The sequence below is a fragment of the Monopterus albus genome, unplaced genomic scaffold, assembly GCF_001952655.1.
Source record: "Monopterus albus unplaced genomic scaffold, M_albus_1.0 scaffold13.1, whole genome shotgun sequence".
In the NCBI taxonomy this organism is placed as follows: Eukaryota; Metazoa; Chordata; class Actinopteri; order Synbranchiformes; family Synbranchidae; genus Monopterus; species Monopterus albus.
This window is the reverse complement of record NW_018127893.1, coordinates 645,998-662,815: the sequence shown is the minus strand read 5'-3', so window position 1 is coordinate 662,815 and position 16,818 is coordinate 645,998. Positions and strand designations below refer to the sequence as shown.

The window sequence follows — 16,818 nt, the reverse complement described above, 5'->3', positions numbered from 1 at the left end:
TCACCCACTGTATTTACTCAATGTTATAGAGGAATGTAGTATATCAACACTAAGGAATATAATCTCAATGGCTGTAAATTAACACTTGAATTAATGTGGTCTTTTCACCATGACCCACCTCTTCATTCTCATACATAACCCTACGTGAAGAGAAGGGTGAAGGCTCAGGTTTCCCAAAGTCACACACATCCTTCAGTGAATGAGCAGCCCCTTCCTCCTCTTCCTCTTCAAGAGAATGATCCTCAGCCCCCTCGTCATCTTCAGCCGTCACCCGCTCAAGGATTGAGTGGACTGCAGTGGGGTTCATCTTCAGCACAACCCTGCTCAGAAATATTTAACACCACTATGAGAAAAGCCTGAGCGGACAGATCAGTTTGAGGTTGGTTTGATGAACTTACCTTGGCCAGTCAAACTTTGCACTCTCAGATGTTGTCATGTCTCCGTCCATGGTGTGGGACACCCTGAGAAACCGTGTACCTGGTTGATCTGGCTCATCATGGAACTTCCCTGTTGAAATGGAGAAAAATATTAAGCAATTAAATGCCTATGGTCAAATTTTTTTCCCAGAGGTCAGTTTTGAAACTTTTCTTTAGGATCACATACCAGTGAGCTCTCTAAATGTGAGCTCCATCTTGGTTTGGTCAGGAGAACTGCCGCCCATGAACTCCGTTTTCACTTCCAGGTCTTCCAGCTCCAGGTAAAGTACCTCCTTCTGCAGGGACTTCTTGAACCAAGGGCCCCTTTCCTGATCTGAGCGGAGGTCAGGAATAGGAAAGCGAACCGAGAGGCCCAGGACTGGGGCACTGACCCTCAGTGATACATGACAATTAGTTGGAGTGTGACCATCATCAAGGAAAACCTCTGTAAAGGCCTTGTGCTGTGAAATTAGTTTAGAGAGACAAAGACCTTCACAGTGTTGTAGAGCATATTAATATTTAAGCTAAGTTTAAGGTGATCAGGTGTTACAATCCTCTCCTGTGTTAGTCACACAAATTATTTTAATCTTTGGTTTATAATTTCTGGTACTTGCTTACCAAGCTAACATGTTTATTATAGGATGTGTACATATGGGAAGCCATCATCTCCGTGGTGGCCAGCTTCTGCGGTTGTAGCACTGAGTTGAGACGATCTACAATGCTGATGTCCAGCTCAGAGCGCACAGCTCCCAACTCCACCTGGATCTCTGCTTTCCTGGGAATGGTACTAAGGCGAACCTGGCCGCCCTGCTCAGAGAAGCAAAGGGGTGACTGAGTACATGCCAGACAGTAATGCAGGAAAAGCATCTGATCATGAAGCGTTAGTACTGTGGCTTTATATTAGACTAACAAATGCTGTTACCTGAGGCCCTCTACGCTCAGCCTGTTTGTAAAGCAGGTGAAGGCAGGTGGCAAGCGGCATGTCAGCATTGGCTGTGGTGTCAAATGTCAGGAGCTGAGGTGTAACACAGAAACTAGTGAGAAACACTCATAATGTCATGCCAGCTACATCTTTCAGGTGTACTGAAAGTACATGCAATGTTTAACCAACCAAAGCACAGTGCAGTGCAAATTGTGCTTGTCTCACGCTTGAAACTAACCTCAGTGTACTGAATGCCTCTTTGGGAGCCATTAATGGCAGTTTCAGAAGGAAAGAGGCACTCCAGAAACTCCATCTGGTTAAGGGAGATGTCAGTGGTAAAAGTCCGCAGGCTGGATCCCTGACAATGCTCATAGTTTATCTTCAGACCCTGACCCACAAACCTGAAGATATAAGCCCAGGACAGACACTCAAATCATAAATCTATTCTGTGGTAAGCAAGATAACAAGTACAACCCTGCTGAGCAGAAATGAGTGCAAGATAAAAGTGCACCTAAGGTGGTCGTAGGGACAAGCCTGATTAAACACTGTCTGAGACTGAAGGAAGGCATCTGGGGCAAGCTGGCCTGGGCCCACCATGCTGAAGAAGTGTGCAGCCATGGGGCCAAGGGGACTGGGAGCAGCATCAGGAGGTGGCAGCGGGTCAATGTGGAGGACTGAGACTGCCAGGCTGCCAAATGTCAGCCTTAACACCAGCTCTGGCCTTGACTCATCACCGTGAGTTTTGGATGAATGGGCTGAAATACAACAACAAATATTTGGTTTGGCAATGTCCACATAAAACAGAAGCTCAAGAGATTGTAGATTTGCGATAAACAAAACACTTTATCACTGAATTCACTGGTTACCACACATTCAACTGTAGTGGAGTAGTTTATAAGGGAGATATGCTGAGGTAATCTTTGGCTGGAATGTAAATGTGCACATTCTTTTCCCAAGGGAGATATGCTGAGGTAATCTTTGGGTGGAATGTAAATGTGCACATTCTTTGCCATTTCTAATATGGCCACAAAGGGACTGGTACAGTATTTATTGTACAAATGCACTGATATATTGTGATACTTACAAGTCTGTCGCAGTAATTTTTGAGGGAGTTGAGAATCCCGTGACTGAACAGGAGTTTCACTAGTTTTCTTCTCTCTTTGTCTTGGTACATCCATGTAATCATCCCACAGAGCCTATAAATATACATACTCAGGTGATGCAAGGTAATGAGTACAGCAATTCATCTGTCCATATACCGTAAATGCCTCCTAAATTTGTGTGTGTAAAAATTTAATGGCAGTGTACTGCAACTCACTGAGAATTTCCAGATCTAACCAGATAGCAGAATTCATACACTAATCTAAATTATACATCAATGTGCATCCATGACTTTAAGACTCACTGTTGTGTTTCCAGAAGGCGATTCTACTGGGGAGGCAGAGTAGTTGCTATTGAGTGACAAGTCCAAATCAACAGTGGGTGGTTCACCCAGAGGAGGGAGGGATGACAAGCTGTGAGACATGTCCATGTCGGCCATGGAGAAGAACACATCATCTACACAAACCACAGGTTTAAAATAAATAAAGAAAAGCACAAAGAAAAGAATTTTCATTAGTTAGATGCACTGTATGAAACTTATGCAAGAAATGATGGGGTTAGAGGTTTTACTTTAACCTCGACTAGACACAGTTCTGGTGGTTTGGCTCTCAAAGAGGTCAGGGTCTGTTCCTGGGCCAGCAGTATCCTTCTTCAGACAGCGATTCAGCTCCATATGGAGCCGATACTCATCCTCTTGCTGCATGGGTCGATTCTTTCTGTCCTTAGCCCAATCCTGAGCACCTTCACATTAAGAAAGGGGAAATACTCTATTTATTCAATTTTTAAATAACTAGTTTGGTGACATTTTTACCACGATTGATCAAAACGTTCTTTATCATCAATCAACAGATGGGTGCTTACCTCCACCAGAGAAAGCTCCAAACAAATCGAGAAGAAGATGAACTTGTCGTGGGGACAGCAGAATAATCAGTGTGTCAATATGTCCAACAACATCCAGCTAAAAAGAAAAGGATGTCAAACAGTCTGATTATTGACATTACTCCTTGTGTGTAATACTAACTAAATATGTATACAGTAATTAGGGACATTTTTCTGTACTTTGTAATTAAGACACTGCTCCCTTACCTTTGCTCCAGGCAGAGTTAAGTTGTTTTTCAGAGTGAGTGACAACTCAATATTACCACCGAGGCTCCCAACCTGCACAGGTTCAAATGGTGTTGTAGAAGACACAGGCTCTGTGAACTGGGGATGAGGCTCACATATTATTTTGGGATTCCAACTAGGGGAGAGCTTTGGCTCAGTTTCCTGCAAAATAAGAGAAACTTATTTTAAAAGGTCTGTACATACAACTGTTTTATGCCAAATTTCAAAGACACACTATACCAACCGTCGGAGTGGGTGAAGATTTAAATCCAGCTCGGGACACATCTGAAAACTCGTCCCAAAATATGGCGATTCCTTCCAACTGCAGGTTTTTATGTGCAAACGTGGTTGGCTGATGTACATCTACACTTGAACTCTCCCCACCCGTTTCATCGCAGTAAACAATCCTGAAAGCAACCACAGTTAGCTTGACAAGAAATAACAGGGAAAACTAATGCATCAACAACTGACTTGCACTATACAGTATGTACTACATATTAGGATCTGCCACACATTTAGCTGCAGCCCTTTTTAGCACCCAAGTCTTCACATCTTTTCCTTTGTGACAGATTTTAAAGAAAAGGAAATCAAAACACAATTGTGCATTTTACCTGGATTCAATTATGTGGTGTTGAAAAATGTTTCTAATATTATGGAAAGCCAACTGTTGACCCACTGACTGCTCAAACTTACTTGTTGATTCGTATCTCAAGGGCAATTCCAGTTTTAGAATTTTCTGGAATGTGTTCGACTCTGAGAACAGTGTCCAAAAATGTCACTTTAACTCTTCTCAGAACTGCAAGAAGGAAATTTAAAATAACTCAGTTTATGCAACACAAACCAAGTAAACATCTTAAAATGTTGCCTAACATTATGATCACAGTACCTGTCTCTATTGTTTCTGCAAATTTCTCCAGTCCATCAAAAGGCTGGAAGCTCTCTCCTATATCGTCAGTGAGTTTCTGACTCAGGCATTCTTTGGCAAGCTGCATGCTGCTTGTCATGAAACTGGACCAGCACATCGGCTCAATGCCAGATGCTGGAAAAGAGCCAGAAGTGAAAGAGATGTTTGCTTTTCAGTAAAATTAATTGTTAACTTCATATAACAACATGTAACAAAAAAAAAGACATTTTTAATAAATCTTTTCCATCTATGTAAATCATTATTATAGATGGTGCTGTAGAGACCTTACCCACTCTTGGTCTTGGTCTGAGCACCATCTCCAAACCCTTGACCTCCAGGGCACAGTTTTCCTGCAGCAGGGCTGCCCATGGCACAGTTAAAGAAATTGTCTGGATGAACCCAGTGATTACTTCAAAAGGAGCATCAGCAGTTTCTAGAAGCTCATTGAGGGACTAAGAAACAAGAAATAATGCTGAAATGTTCTCTGCAGATTTTGTGTTTAAATTACATAAATGCATCTGTTGTATTTCCTTCTACATATAGTACATACCCATTTATCCAGTGGCACTTGTGCAAGTGAGCCAGTGCCTTGATAGAGGTCTAAACTGAGCTGATCCAAGCTCAGCTTCTCCTGCAGAAAATTGCCAAGGTATCGGTGCAAGAGGTATCTGCAGGCCCGCTTCTTGATGGACTCCGAAAATGGCCAAGGCATCTTACACTCAACAGGTGTACAGTACAAAGGTAATGAAAGGGATCTTTAGGCTCTACAACCAGAATATTATAGCTACTCACACAGCTATGAATGTATCACTGGTGATACAGTTGTGTCATCCTGTTGACTTAAAGACATCGAAAAATCGTGAGCTCAAACATCCTTCATATCCCAACACAGGGGACACTGTGGAGGATGTGCTGACACTCAAGGATGTGTGTGGGTATTGGTCCGACTCCAGTTTGCTGCGCCTACAGAAGACAAAGATCCCCCCCTTTGTAATTTTCACTTGTCACAAAATGAGACAAACATAAAATGTCTACACAATACAGCCAAAAACAAGCACATAAATTGTCTAGTGTTATTCTCAGCGCACATTTGCCCTCATTAAAGCAAGTACAAACTAGCCAAACGCACCTGTGAAATAAATCTTGACATGCCTGACTTACTAGTCAATAGCTACCCGTAGCTAAGCAGAGCTGTCACAAGCTGCTAGCTAAACAAGGGCATGTAAGCTAACTAGCCGGTTAGCAAGTGTGATGCTAACGCTATTAGCTGTCCTCCGATCCGTTCCTATCGGCAGAGTGAGGCAACATTAGCATAGCCGGCTAAGGTTGTAGCTGTACTTTCTTGCTAGTTAGCTAGCTAACTAACCAAAGAGCCAATATTTCCCAAGTTATCAACCCTAACATGACATATGCATAATGTCAAAACATTGTATAAACATATACATCAGTTCTATATGCCAACTTGCATGGCTTCGTAAGCAAAGCTGACTATATTGCTGCAGCTCTTGAATTACCTTGTTTCTGAGTTGTTTACAAACACTTTCATGACTCCGCACCAACTGAGCCTACACAGTCCGGGCGGGACTATCCAGTGATGTCATAATATCGCGAAACTGTGTAGCGCATGATGGGACAAAATTTCTTTTAGGTAACTAGTTGTTTAGGCACAAAGCAAATTAAGTAGAAGCAGGGTGCAAAGTGCGTTTTTCATCTGGCTGCCCTTAACTCAGAGCCTCAGTACTGTTATCTGTTTAAGGTGACTTTCATTTGGCTGAACCTTGCCCAGAGAGCTCAGAGTAGGCTAGAAGCTTCCACAAGCCGGAAGAACACATCTAGAGAAGAGGTGAGAAAAATGAACGCAGTTTGTTTAGAAATTTGTCCTAACATAATAGATCAAACGTATGATTTTCGATTTCAATTTTATGTTAACATTTCAGAATATAAACAAAGTGAGTGGCCTACATATCATTTTCGCTATGGTTAACCAGAGGGATAGCTACTTCTGTAGTTGACCGTTAACGTTAACTTCACCTTACCCCGCAATGTAGCAAGTGTTGGCATCTACGTTAAGCTAGTTATATCAGTCTAGCAAAGTATATAAATTAGCCGAATTATAACATTTGCGTGAAAATGACACTTTGATTTAGTACTAACAATAATGTTTGTAATAACTGCATACCTCAGCTACCTATACAAAAGGGCTATTGAGTGTCTTTAAGATGACGATAGTTTTAATTGGAGGAATTAACATGAAACGCTAACGTTAGTTGTAACGTTATTACATGGGCTGCGGACTGTAATGCATGTACAGTACAATACTGTCGGTGATAGAAAGTAGCTAAGTATAAATCTAGTACTGCATTTCAGCGCAAAGTACTTGAGTATTTTTATATCTGTTTATTTACAACCTACTTCTCCACTAGATTTCAGAGGGAAATATAGTGTTTTAACGTTACCCGTTTGCCTGACGTTGAGCTCCACCGTCGACCAGCTACAACAATGACATGCTATATATACATTAATACAGCTGTTATAATATTCCTGTAATACATGTATACAATGCTCACAGAGGCCATTTCTGTATGAGTCTTAAGCTGACTTGATCACCAGCCAGAAAACCCTGCAAAACAGAACATTTAAGCCTGTTGATATAGATATTCATTACCAGCTGTGTTAAGTAACAGTTGCTGTATCTTTCACAGTGGATAGTGAAATGGAAGGTCTCACTGCCCATAAAGACATCCAGAATGAATAATAATGACCCCAGATGTGGAGCAACAGGCTACAGCTGATATACAGTACAGGACAAAGACTCATACAGGAATACACAGTGTGACGCTCTTTGACACAAATGGGACAAACCTTGTTTAACAAATGTAACGATAACAAAAATCACAAATAGCGGATGTGTAGAAATGGAACAGGTGTTAGTTTGAGTGCTTATTTAGTAGCTTGTTATATTGAGGCTGTAGCAACATACTTCAGCTGCACGTGCACAGTGCACCACAGTGTTCATCAGAAAAAGTGTGCATATAAATAATTATTTCAACAGAATGATAACCACTTCCACATTGACAGGATTATATGGCAACAGTTCCACAAAGTGGAATTCACCTTGCCATAGCCACGTGCTCAGACACCAGCTGTCAGCCAATACAGCATTGGGAAGAACTGGAGATAACATTATTCTGTCTCTGGGAACACTTGGACTTCTTTGCACATTTGGTGCCTTGATTAATTACAGCTTAACCAAGCGGGAACCAACTAAACCAATTTTGAAGAAGGAAATGTCTCTGAATGATTTTACATGTAGTCTCTATTGAATACTAATAGTTGGTTTAAACATTATCAGTCTGTCACTTGTCAGCATGGTGGTTAGGTGTCATCAGACCTGGTTTAACCTTTGAGAAGTTAACAGTTTCTCGGTATTTCCAAACTTTTCTTAGACTCATTATTCTTCTCCTAGTGCTTGTGCTTGTGGAATTCTATGTCTTTGTAAGTAGTGCTGTATTAAGTAAGCTTTTTCTGTTATAGTAATTGCTGTCATTTTACGTGTTGTGTTTCCGTGTGCTAATTGCAGTTGTTTTGATGTTTCACGTAGCAACGTCATGTATGCTAATTTGTTTTTTGCATGATTCTGTTTACAGTTACAATATAATAAGGAATGATAAGGATAAACTCCATTTGAAAAGAAAAGAAAGCCTTGTGTGGAGCATCAACCCTTTTATTTGTTCGCTGGCTGTCTAGTGTCACGAAAGTAGGCGTGTATCGAGGACAGCACACGGGTCGTTTCCTAACCGGAGGATTAGCAGTTTGATTCCCGGCTTGTCCAGTCAACATGTCGAGGTGTCCTTGAGCAAGACACTGAACCCCCAGATACTCCCGGTGATGTCACCGGTGTGTGAATGCGTGAGTGCTTGGGAGTGCGAATGGGTGAATGGCCGAATAATGTGAAAGCGCTTTGAGTGTGCTGTAAAAAAAAAGCATAGAAAGGTGCTATACAAGTATAAGACCATTTACCATTACACTATCGACTGCTTATAAAGGATGCTGATATTGAAATCAGTACACTTTGTACTTTAAAATAAGAATTTCCTGAACAGTCAGATGCATGTGTTTCGCTTCTGTTTTGGACACATGTTGTGAGTCACCGTATCATATGAGTACTGCAGTTTAGGCACAGAAAACGCATTGTGTTCAGCATTTATGAGCAGTTGTTCAGACGTTCTTACTTGCGGTAAGAGGAGTGCTGGTCCAGTGAATTGTAAAAATGCAGCTTGTTGCTGTGACAGTAAAGAACAGCTTGTTCCAGCACATTCCTAGATATCTGCAGGGTTCATGAAGTGTACTCATGAGGACATGTAGAACTCTTTCAATTTCAACAGTGTACAGTAAAATCTAGGTTTTTCACCAATTCAGTCAGCTCTTTTTGCTTTGTGATTTAGGGGATGGAGATAGATTACCAGCCTGAGGAATCAATTGTCTCTTCATTTGATGAGGACTCCGTTGACCTTGGTGACGTCAAAGACATGAGACTGGAGGCAGAAGCAGTGGTCAATGATGTACTTTTTGCCGTCACTGAAATGCATGTGTCACAAAGTCTCAACAGTGCGTCAGATGTGGCCTACATAAATGTGGAAATAAGAGAGGGCAATCGGTATTGTCTGGAGCTCACAGAGGCAGGACTGAGGGTAAGTCCCACTAAAAGTGAAACTCAGTGGTTTACTTTAATACTCGTATGTTTGTACTTTTAAGTCCAACCATGCAAAGTTTTACAATACATCACTGATTTCTACCCAAATAGGTGGTGGGCTATGCGTTTGATCAAGTGGACGAGGATCTGAGCACCCAGTATCATGAGACTGTTTACTCGCTTCTGGACTCGCTGAGCCCAGGTTACAGAGAAGCCTTTGGGAATGCTTTGCTCCAGCGGCTGGAGAGACTGAAGCAAAACGGACAGTAAAAAGGACCAAAATGCTGCCGAAGTTGTATGTGTGAAACAGGGGCTGATGGAGTTTAGGATATGAGCCAATCTGGTTAAATGTCATAGCCTATGTGACTTCCACTTGCCTAGCTACCACTGCAGTAAAGGGAACAATGCCCTGTCAACTTTGCTTTGTTCTCAATTTCATTGAATGACTTCATGTTAGTTTAGTGACTGCTATGGATCAGCTGTGTTGCAACATTATACTGTTGACTTTAACTGTGGAAAGATCCTCTAGCTTCCACGTTACAAACTTCCACGTAACTGTGCACATTAAGAATTTTGCACCTTTTGTACTCAAAATGATCTGAGAACAAAGCAAGTTAATCCAGATCCCACCTCTGCCCTGCACTAAAGCTGTGATCTGATAACAGGTATCTGCTCAAATATACCCAACTGTTATTCATCAGGTGTCGCAGTGAAAGAGCCAAAGCTATATTCTCTCTGTTTAACTCATATTCTGCCTTAATGACTTTTGGTTTAGGAAAGTACAAATAACTTTAAGAGTTCACTCATTTAGCATTGACTGGCTATCATCTTACATGAAGAACTACAGTGGGTATGGAAAAGATTCCCCTCTTTGAAAACATTTTGTTTCACAGCCTGAAATGAAAGCACACACAAACAGAATTTTTGTGGCTTTATTTACTCTGTGCAGCTTACAACATACAAGTTAAATAAAAACAGCAACAGCTCTGAAAAATCAAAAACTAGAACAGCCTGATTTGGAAAAGGATCACCTGCCTGCATTAATACTTTGTTTTAATTGCAGCCTTGAGTCTGTTTGGATACTTCTATACTTTGCACAGCTAGATTGAGTAATGTTTGCCTACTCCTCCTTACAGAATTGTTCAAGCTCAGTCAAATGGCATGGTGACCGCAGTCTTCAGGTCACTCCACAGATTTTCGTTAGGGTTTGAATAGTACTCATTTTCTCCATGTTGCACAATGAATCACACCTCAGGCTTGCATTTCCAACTCTCGCTATTGAAGTAAAGTGGCTGTGCTTGTAGCGTTTTACATACGTTTTGTGGGCTCGTTTGGTTCATTTGTCAGAACACAGCACTTTTTACAATATCCTGCGACAACATCAAAAGCTGCTTTAAGACTGTTTATTGTACATGTGATCTGGTTTTGATCCCAGTGTTCTGAAATTGTCTTTCAGAGAACTTGTTCTCTTTGTTATTTCTTGCTGCTGGCCTTTGCTCAGACCAATAAAATCTCAACTATGTTACACTTTTTCCTCCAGTCAAGTCTTGCTATTGAAGGCAATTTTGCCATCCAAAATCTTGCATCTGATGTTGCAAGGTGGCAAAACCCATACTTTCAATTCTGCTTTTGGGGACTCTTCATATCAGGAAAACCTTCTCACAGTATATCAAGACATGGGGAAAGCCAAAAGCCGCTCCTATTTTTTGGGGTGGGGGTAGACACTCAACTCCAACATTCATTCAAATGAGAATCACACAGTACCACATATTAGATGAATTTATTTGAATTTAATCCACACGGCTAATAACACGTTCAGTAGAAATAAAAGCTTTAGTAAAGAAAAGGCATAGTTTGTACCTTTTCTGACTACACAGCAGCCATGAAGACATTTGCATTTATTGATACAGTTAAGACAGGGTCATTAACCACATTATTTGACACCAGCAACAAAGTCATAGCAACATTAGCCATTGATTCATTTGTTCCAGCAGGATTTAAGATGCAAGTATAGCAAAGTCTTGCAAAAGTGAGACACATTTTAAAAAGATCAAATTGAGTAAAATTAGATGTTAACTATAATCATTTACATTCTACTTCGGTTTTTCATCAAGCTGCATCGCTTAAAGCCACCACATTTATCTGAGGTCCTGTTGCTGGTTTTGCACAATCTGAAGAGGGAACTTGATACAGAATAAGTCTTGATTGTTGGCATCACTCAGTTCCCACTTCACAGTCACCTTTATCTAGAAAAGCAGAAAGGGATTAGTCATTAACCAAGTGAAAGGAAGTATCTTTTTTAAGTCAGACCAAAAGAAGATAAATTATCATAAACTGAGGGAACATCCCAAATATTAGGGGAGGGGGGGGCAGTCATGTAACACTGACAAACTTCATCACAAGCCCAAGAACATGTCTGATGACTGTACATCAGGTAGGGTAAGCTTTGATGTTAATTCAACTTACAATGTCTAGTGTTTATTTTCAAGCCATTTTAATAAAACAAGTTGAGGGTTTTTTCCAGCTTGAAATGAGTTGAATGAGCTGCTCAGAGTTTACTCAGCACATTAAAAACTTGCAGCATGCATTTGAGAATCAGAACTCTTTATTGATAAACCCATTCATGATGGAAAATGTGTACACATCTGCAATACAGCAAGTCATGGTTGTTTCATAATAAGAAACACACAAACCATGTTGAAGGTCTACTGAATTCAGTCACTAACCCAACACAGTAATCGGGAGCAGCCAATTATCTGAATACTTCTGCCACTACTGCTTGTATCCGATCTTCAGAATGAAACCACATTAGGGACTAGCAAAAAGCCTGCGGCCAGTTTCAGTTTCTACCTGATGCAAAAAACTGGGAACTCAATATTAGCTGTGAAACTGTTTGCAAACTTGATAACTAGGTTAAAATAAACATCTTTAATAAACACTGCTGCTAATGTAGTACTTACTGTGGGATACTCAGGCTTGATGGGTAGAGTGGCCACATAGTGATAGATCTGCTTCATCTGGATTGGACACGTAACTCCTGACTTGCAGCCATCATTCTCAGGAATTGGGAAGGGGACGGGAATTCCTGCCACCATTCCGTAAACATATGCTTTGCTCGTCTCGCTCTGCACAGCTACAAGAGAGCAAACATGACAGTGAGATCAACGGTATTACTAAAGTAGTAGCCATTTCCAAATAGATGCAGCCCACTTACCACTGCTGAATGTCACATTGACTGTGTAGGACTGTCCGATGTGTAGCGCGCATGGCTGAACGTCACAAGGGGTAATGTCCACGATGAGCGCTTTTCCAGAAGGGGAGTCTGAAGTAAACATGAAAACATCCCATTTAAAAAAAAACACACCACACACACACACACAAACAAAACAAAAACACCACAAGACAAAAAAAGCTTAAATACTGCCATCATGTCACCTGTTAAATGTAATCCCTTTCCATTAGAAGGGACAAACATAGTAAATCCATGATTTAGTAAGATTATTAAAACCCAATTTCAGTCACTGATTACATTTTGAGGAATTAAAATGTGGGGAGGTGGTACAACTGTTCAAAAGCTACAAGAAACAAAAATTTGTCATGTACAATGAAATACTTCATGGCCCAACATGATTTAAAGTAATATGAAAGTATTGTTGGATTATTCATTGCAGCATTAGTAGAATGGACAACCTCAAGTCCAATCATGTCAGTGTACACTTTCAATAACTGAAAAGGGAAAGAAACTATTGTATGGCCTTACTTAACATTCAAACAAAAACAGAACTCAAAAGTCACAAAGTTGATGTTATATCTCCTACTTCTTCTTTATCTGAGAGATATCTGAATCACCCTGTAGTAATACTGCTTGCAAACCAACGATGATAAGGTGATGTTAGGGGGTAGGACTAGATAAGTCTAACTTCTTCCTACTCCGTTCAAGCATGTACTAGGTATAAGTAAATTGAAAATATTTTTGTGGACATGTCTGGAATTATGTGTGATTACATACTGACTGTTGTTACATGTTTGAAAGAATAAATAAAATCAAACCCAACCCTTTAAGTCATTATTGAAAGAATTTCACAGTTTGACATAATCTGAGGGTATGGAGCAAGTTTTCCAGAGTCCAGCAAGATAACCCTGATTATGTCAGCGGGGCAGGTGACAGACCTCAAAGCAGACAAGGACTTGGTTGCAGACAAGATGGCAGATTGTGACCAAGATTTGCACACCGCCAGCATCATCTCTGAAGTTGTCAACCTTTTCTTAAAGTTGTGTTATGGTTAGGGGTTAATATTAAACTTGCCATGGTGAACAACTTCCTGCTAAGATCACCAGCTCCCTGTCAGAGGTTGACAGTCTGCCATTGTGGGTAAATCTCAGTTCTCTTAACTGCATCCATATTTAATTAACTTGCATTTTTTTCCTTGCGTCTTGGTCACATGCAAGGAAAAAAAAGAAGTCTGATGAGGAAGGAAATCAAGTTAACACATCTATACATAAATGAGACCTCTGTCATCTGAAGTGTCCAATCACCAATTGACTTCCAATAAATAGGTGTTGATGCATAAAACATTTCACAAAAAAAGATACTTTCATGTCTCCTCCCCATAGATGTATCATAAAAGCTCATCAGTCCTAGCTCCTCCTCAAGGGAGGCTGCTGGAGGAGCGATGAGTGAGGATACACCAAAGTGAGGAATAATAAAATGAGGGAATTGAGATTCACCCCTGATATGCAACAGAGTTCCTTTGGGCAAATGTGGAGATTAGTGCTGAAACAATTACTCAGTTTACTGAAAACACCAATCATCAGTTTTTATAAATAATGTACAATCATTAGACTTCTACATGGCCGTTTGGAAACGCTTAACAAAACCAGTTTGATTGGTCAAATGAAACTTACCGCAGTCTACGAATTTCACAGGCAGAGCACAGTTGAGTCCAATCAGGCAGAACAAAACGATTAAACCAGTCCGGACATCCATGTTTCTTTCTTCGTGACCTTAAAATAAAGAGATATCCATGACCCAATCGATAACTTAGGTAACGTTAAACTTTTTAAGTGTTACCCATTAAAAAAAAAAAGCATCACGACTTGTTTATTTCCTCAAATGCCCCAAGTGTTAGAGTTATTAACGTTAACTACTATCTTAACACAGCGAAAAAGAAAGTCTGAATGCCTACAATACGATAAACAACCCTTACAATAACTGATATACAAAGATGTATAAGAAAGTCTGAAGGAACAACACATACCTTCCAAAGGCCTGCGTCAACTTCCGAATTTAGCGAACCAGCTAGCACTTTTATGTCACAATATCACGCGCTAGAAGTAACGCCCTTTTCTAAGAGAGATGGGGTTTCATTGGCCGAAATATAGCCTGTCAGGAAACATCCGCAGTGCAAAGATCCCGTCTCCTGGCTGTAATTGGTAGATCAAAACTATACAAATCAAACCATTTTTAAGGATAACCCCCATGTGGGTATTTAATTGGTCGATCTTACTGGGGGCAACATATAACCCGGGCCAGCGATGCCTGTGAAACAAAGCCAAGGTATTTTTATTCCCAATATCATCTCACCTAGCAAAGCCTAAATATCTCTTGATTGGCAGGTAAATTGATGAATCAGATGTACGTGAACTAATTTGGGCGTGTTTGTTTGAAAGATTACCATTTTAGCAAATAAGAATGCGATTGGCTCCATGGTCGTTCCACACTCCAGCGCAGCAGGTGGCGGTAATGAACCTTAAGTTAGCTTGCAAACCGCCAATAAACACCATATAAAGAAGAATGCGATCTCATTTTTGTTGATTTGCCGTGGGACTTGCTAAATATGTTATAAAGATGCCATTCGGAGCAATGATAACTGCGTCAATGTCGAAAGTATTGAGTCTTTTTAGGTAACATTTAGTTATATGCTGTATATTGGAGAAATAATAAGGATTGGCTACATGAAAAGTATAATCTGTAAAGAATCTCTTGGGGAAATTGCTATGTCTAGAGTTTTTGATAGCTAGCTATTTAGCAAGCTAGCCATTAAACCGTTTAGCCGTTAGGTGACTAGCTAGCACTAGGTCCAGTCACGTTTTGAGCCCTGCTGTCATACAATCTCGTCTTAAAGCAACGTTAATATTTTACAGGACGTCTACATTTCGGAACAACCTCAGTGTGATTCAGCAGTTACACCGGCTCCCTCAAAGCCCCCAGCCCCTTTACACAGCGGGGCTCCAGCGCTTCAGCAGCACCTCAACCCAAGATGAGACAGCGGTGTCAGGTGCTTCTGAACATAAAGTACACCTCACTGAGTCATGTCTGAAGGTCAGCAGATACTCATCACACTCTTCTCACATCTGAAATGCATAATTAAAAGGTATTTGCAGTATCCGTACATGTATGGAAAGCCAGGGAGGCCAAAAATGTATGATGCGGCTTCAGTGAGTAAATGTATGACCATTTGAGGATGTAGGTATATTCTTGGTATAGTGTTAATTTCTGTGATAAAATTCTAAGCAAGTTCATAAATCCACAGTCTGAGCCAGACAATGGAACAGCCACATAAAATCGCTACTCTATTATCTCAGAGCAAAGTCTTACATTATAGGGAGTTTTGACTTTCCTGAAGCACTGAGGCTTTGCAGCCAGTTGTCTGACCAAAAGATTCATTATGCAAAGCTTCATTTAACACATTTAGTGATATATACTAGTAAAGAATAATTCAGAGCAGCCATATCATAAATACAGCACTAATATTACTAAAGTGTTGCAGCAGTTTGTGCTGCTGCTGAATCCATTAAGTATTCTTACATCTCTTTATACTTTCACAAACTGCACTTATTATCACAGTAGACATTGCTTGGTATGACTTTAAATAAAAAGGGGTTCATGTAGGCAAGTGCTTAAAATGTGACTGGGGACTGAAAGTGCTGATGTACCTAAGAAAACAGCAGCCATCACTTAAATTAGAAGTGGTAACTTAATTTCAAGATAACATTTATTGCAACTAGTCTTAAACTGTTCAGAATTAAGCTTTAGAAATTAACTTTGACTAATGACTGGAATTTGAATTGGAATTATATTTGTAGTTATCATTCAGTGTATGTGAAATAGGACGAAACATGTTAATCTTCAACATCATCAATAGTTTGATTGCATTCTCATGAATTAAAGTGTCATTGTAATTTGTCAACAAACATTTGTAAATATCAAAAATGTAATAATGGAAAATCCAATAAAATCAGTGTCATTGCCTTTCAGCTTTGTGTCAATGAATGTGTTTAGTTGCATGCGATTGTTTTGTGCTTTGTCCTTGATTCATCATGTTCCTGCCCCCTCTTTAATCCAGAGACTAGGGGAGATCATGAAGACGGGTGAGTACCTGAGAATCCATGTGGAGGGAGGAGGCTGCTCCGGGTTTCAGTACAAGTTTTCTGTAGACCGTAACAAGAATGAAGATGACAGGTAATGCCACAAATTTTTCAAGACATTGTTTTATACTGGCCTCGCTGTTTTCATTATTGTCTGTTAATCCAGTCTGCTCTGTTCCCTCCTGCATCCGCTGTGCTCTGCTTCCAGAGTGTTTGAGCAGGGGGGAGTGGGCGTTATTGTGGACCAGGAAAGCCTCGAGTTTGTAAAAGGAGCCACTGTGGACTTCAGCCAGGAGCTCATCCGCTCTTC

General features: G+C 40.4%; 4 protein-coding genes across 7 annotated transcripts in view; 2 read left to right on the top strand and 2 right to left on the bottom strand.

Moving 5' to 3' along the window:
- Positions 1-7,802, bottom strand: part of atg2b (autophagy related 2B) — a 16,725-nt gene extending 8,923 nt beyond the window's left edge. The window contains exons 1-19 of one of the 4 annotated variants that reach the window (XM_020590787.1): positions 5,962-6,048; positions 5,240-5,410; positions 4,998-5,165; positions 4,737-4,899; positions 4,430-4,582; positions 4,237-4,339; positions 3,788-3,950; positions 3,526-3,705; positions 3,301-3,397; positions 3,016-3,180; positions 2,744-2,895; positions 2,423-2,534; positions 1,850-2,093; positions 1,577-1,739; positions 1,339-1,431; positions 1,035-1,223; positions 604-877; positions 399-507; positions 119-320 (exon numbers count right to left, since the gene is read on the bottom strand). In XM_020590787.1, the coding sequence (XP_020446443.1) occupies positions 119-320; positions 399-507; positions 604-877; positions 1,035-1,223; positions 1,339-1,431; positions 1,577-1,739; positions 1,850-2,093; positions 2,423-2,534; positions 2,744-2,895; positions 3,016-3,180; positions 3,301-3,397; positions 3,526-3,705; positions 3,788-3,950; positions 4,237-4,339; positions 4,430-4,582; positions 4,737-4,899; positions 4,998-5,159 (2,724 nt within the window). In that variant the 5' untranslated portion in view covers positions 5,160-5,165; positions 5,240-5,410; positions 5,962-6,048. Of the gene's footprint in view, positions 1-118; positions 321-398; positions 508-603; positions 878-1,034; positions 1,224-1,338; positions 1,432-1,576; positions 1,740-1,849; positions 2,094-2,422; positions 2,535-2,743; positions 2,896-3,015; positions 3,181-3,300; positions 3,398-3,525; positions 3,706-3,787; positions 3,951-4,236; positions 4,340-4,429; positions 4,583-4,736; positions 4,900-4,997; positions 5,411-5,576; positions 5,791-5,961; positions 6,049-6,903 lie in introns of those variants that run through there. The other 3 variants (XM_020590786.1, XM_020590788.1, XM_020590785.1) reach the window with 3 other exon arrangements.
- On the top strand, positions 6,083-10,667 carry gskip (gsk3b interacting protein). The gene is made up of 3 exons (XM_020590792.1): positions 6,083-6,290; positions 8,893-9,138; positions 9,252-10,667. The coding sequence occupies exons 2-3, from the start codon at positions 8,896-8,898 to the stop codon at positions 9,408-9,410; spliced, it is 402 nt and encodes a 133-aa protein (XP_020446448.1). The 5' UTR covers positions 6,083-6,290; positions 8,893-8,895; the 3' UTR covers positions 9,411-10,667.
- A 237-nt stretch (positions 10,668-10,904) lies between these two features.
- On the bottom strand, positions 10,905-14,506 carry LOC109955027 (epididymal secretory protein E1). Its single transcript, XM_020590790.1, has 5 exons — positions 14,399-14,506; positions 14,046-14,144; positions 12,355-12,462; positions 12,101-12,273; positions 10,905-11,386 (listed from the first exon to the last, which is right to left on the bottom strand). Exons 2-5 carry the CDS (start codon positions 14,125-14,127, stop codon positions 11,279-11,281), a joined length of 471 nt encoding a protein of 156 aa, XP_020446446.1. The 5' UTR covers positions 14,128-14,144; positions 14,399-14,506; the 3' UTR covers positions 10,905-11,278.
- Positions 14,507-14,900: 394 nt separating this feature from the next.
- Positions 14,901-16,813, top strand: isca2 (iron-sulfur cluster assembly 2; the record flags this gene model as incomplete). Its single annotated transcript, XM_020590791.1, has 4 exons — positions 14,901-15,044; positions 15,285-15,462; positions 16,487-16,602; positions 16,717-16,813. Coding segments are annotated over exons 1-4 (447 nt in total), but the record flags the coding sequence as incomplete, so codon positions are not given.
- Positions 16,814-16,818: the final 5 nt, after the last annotated feature.

What these genes read in the sequence shown, in the direction of transcription:
- gskip (XM_020590792.1), top strand. Translation starts at nt 8,896, where the DNA reads ATGGAGATAGATTACCAGCCTGAGGAATCAATTGTCTCTTCATTTGAT. An exon ending in TCACAGAGGCAGGACTGAGG is followed by an intron (nt 9,139 to 9,251) that starts GTAAGTCCCACT and finishes CTACCCAAATAG; the next exon opens with GTGGTGGGCTATGCGTTTGA.
- LOC109955027 (XM_020590790.1), bottom strand. Translation starts at nt 14,127, where the DNA reads ATGGATGTCCGGACTGGTTTAATCGTTTTGTTCTGCCTGATTGGACTC. An exon ending in CAATGTGACATTCAGCAGTG is followed by an intron (nt 12,274 to 12,354) that starts GTAAGTGGGCTG and finishes GCTCTCTTGTAG; the next exon opens with CTGTGCAGAGCGAGACGAGC. An exon ending in TCAAGCCTGAGTATCCCACA is followed by an intron (nt 11,387 to 12,100) that starts GTAAGTACTACA and finishes CTGCTTTTCTAG; the next exon opens with ATAAAGGTGACTGTGAAGTG.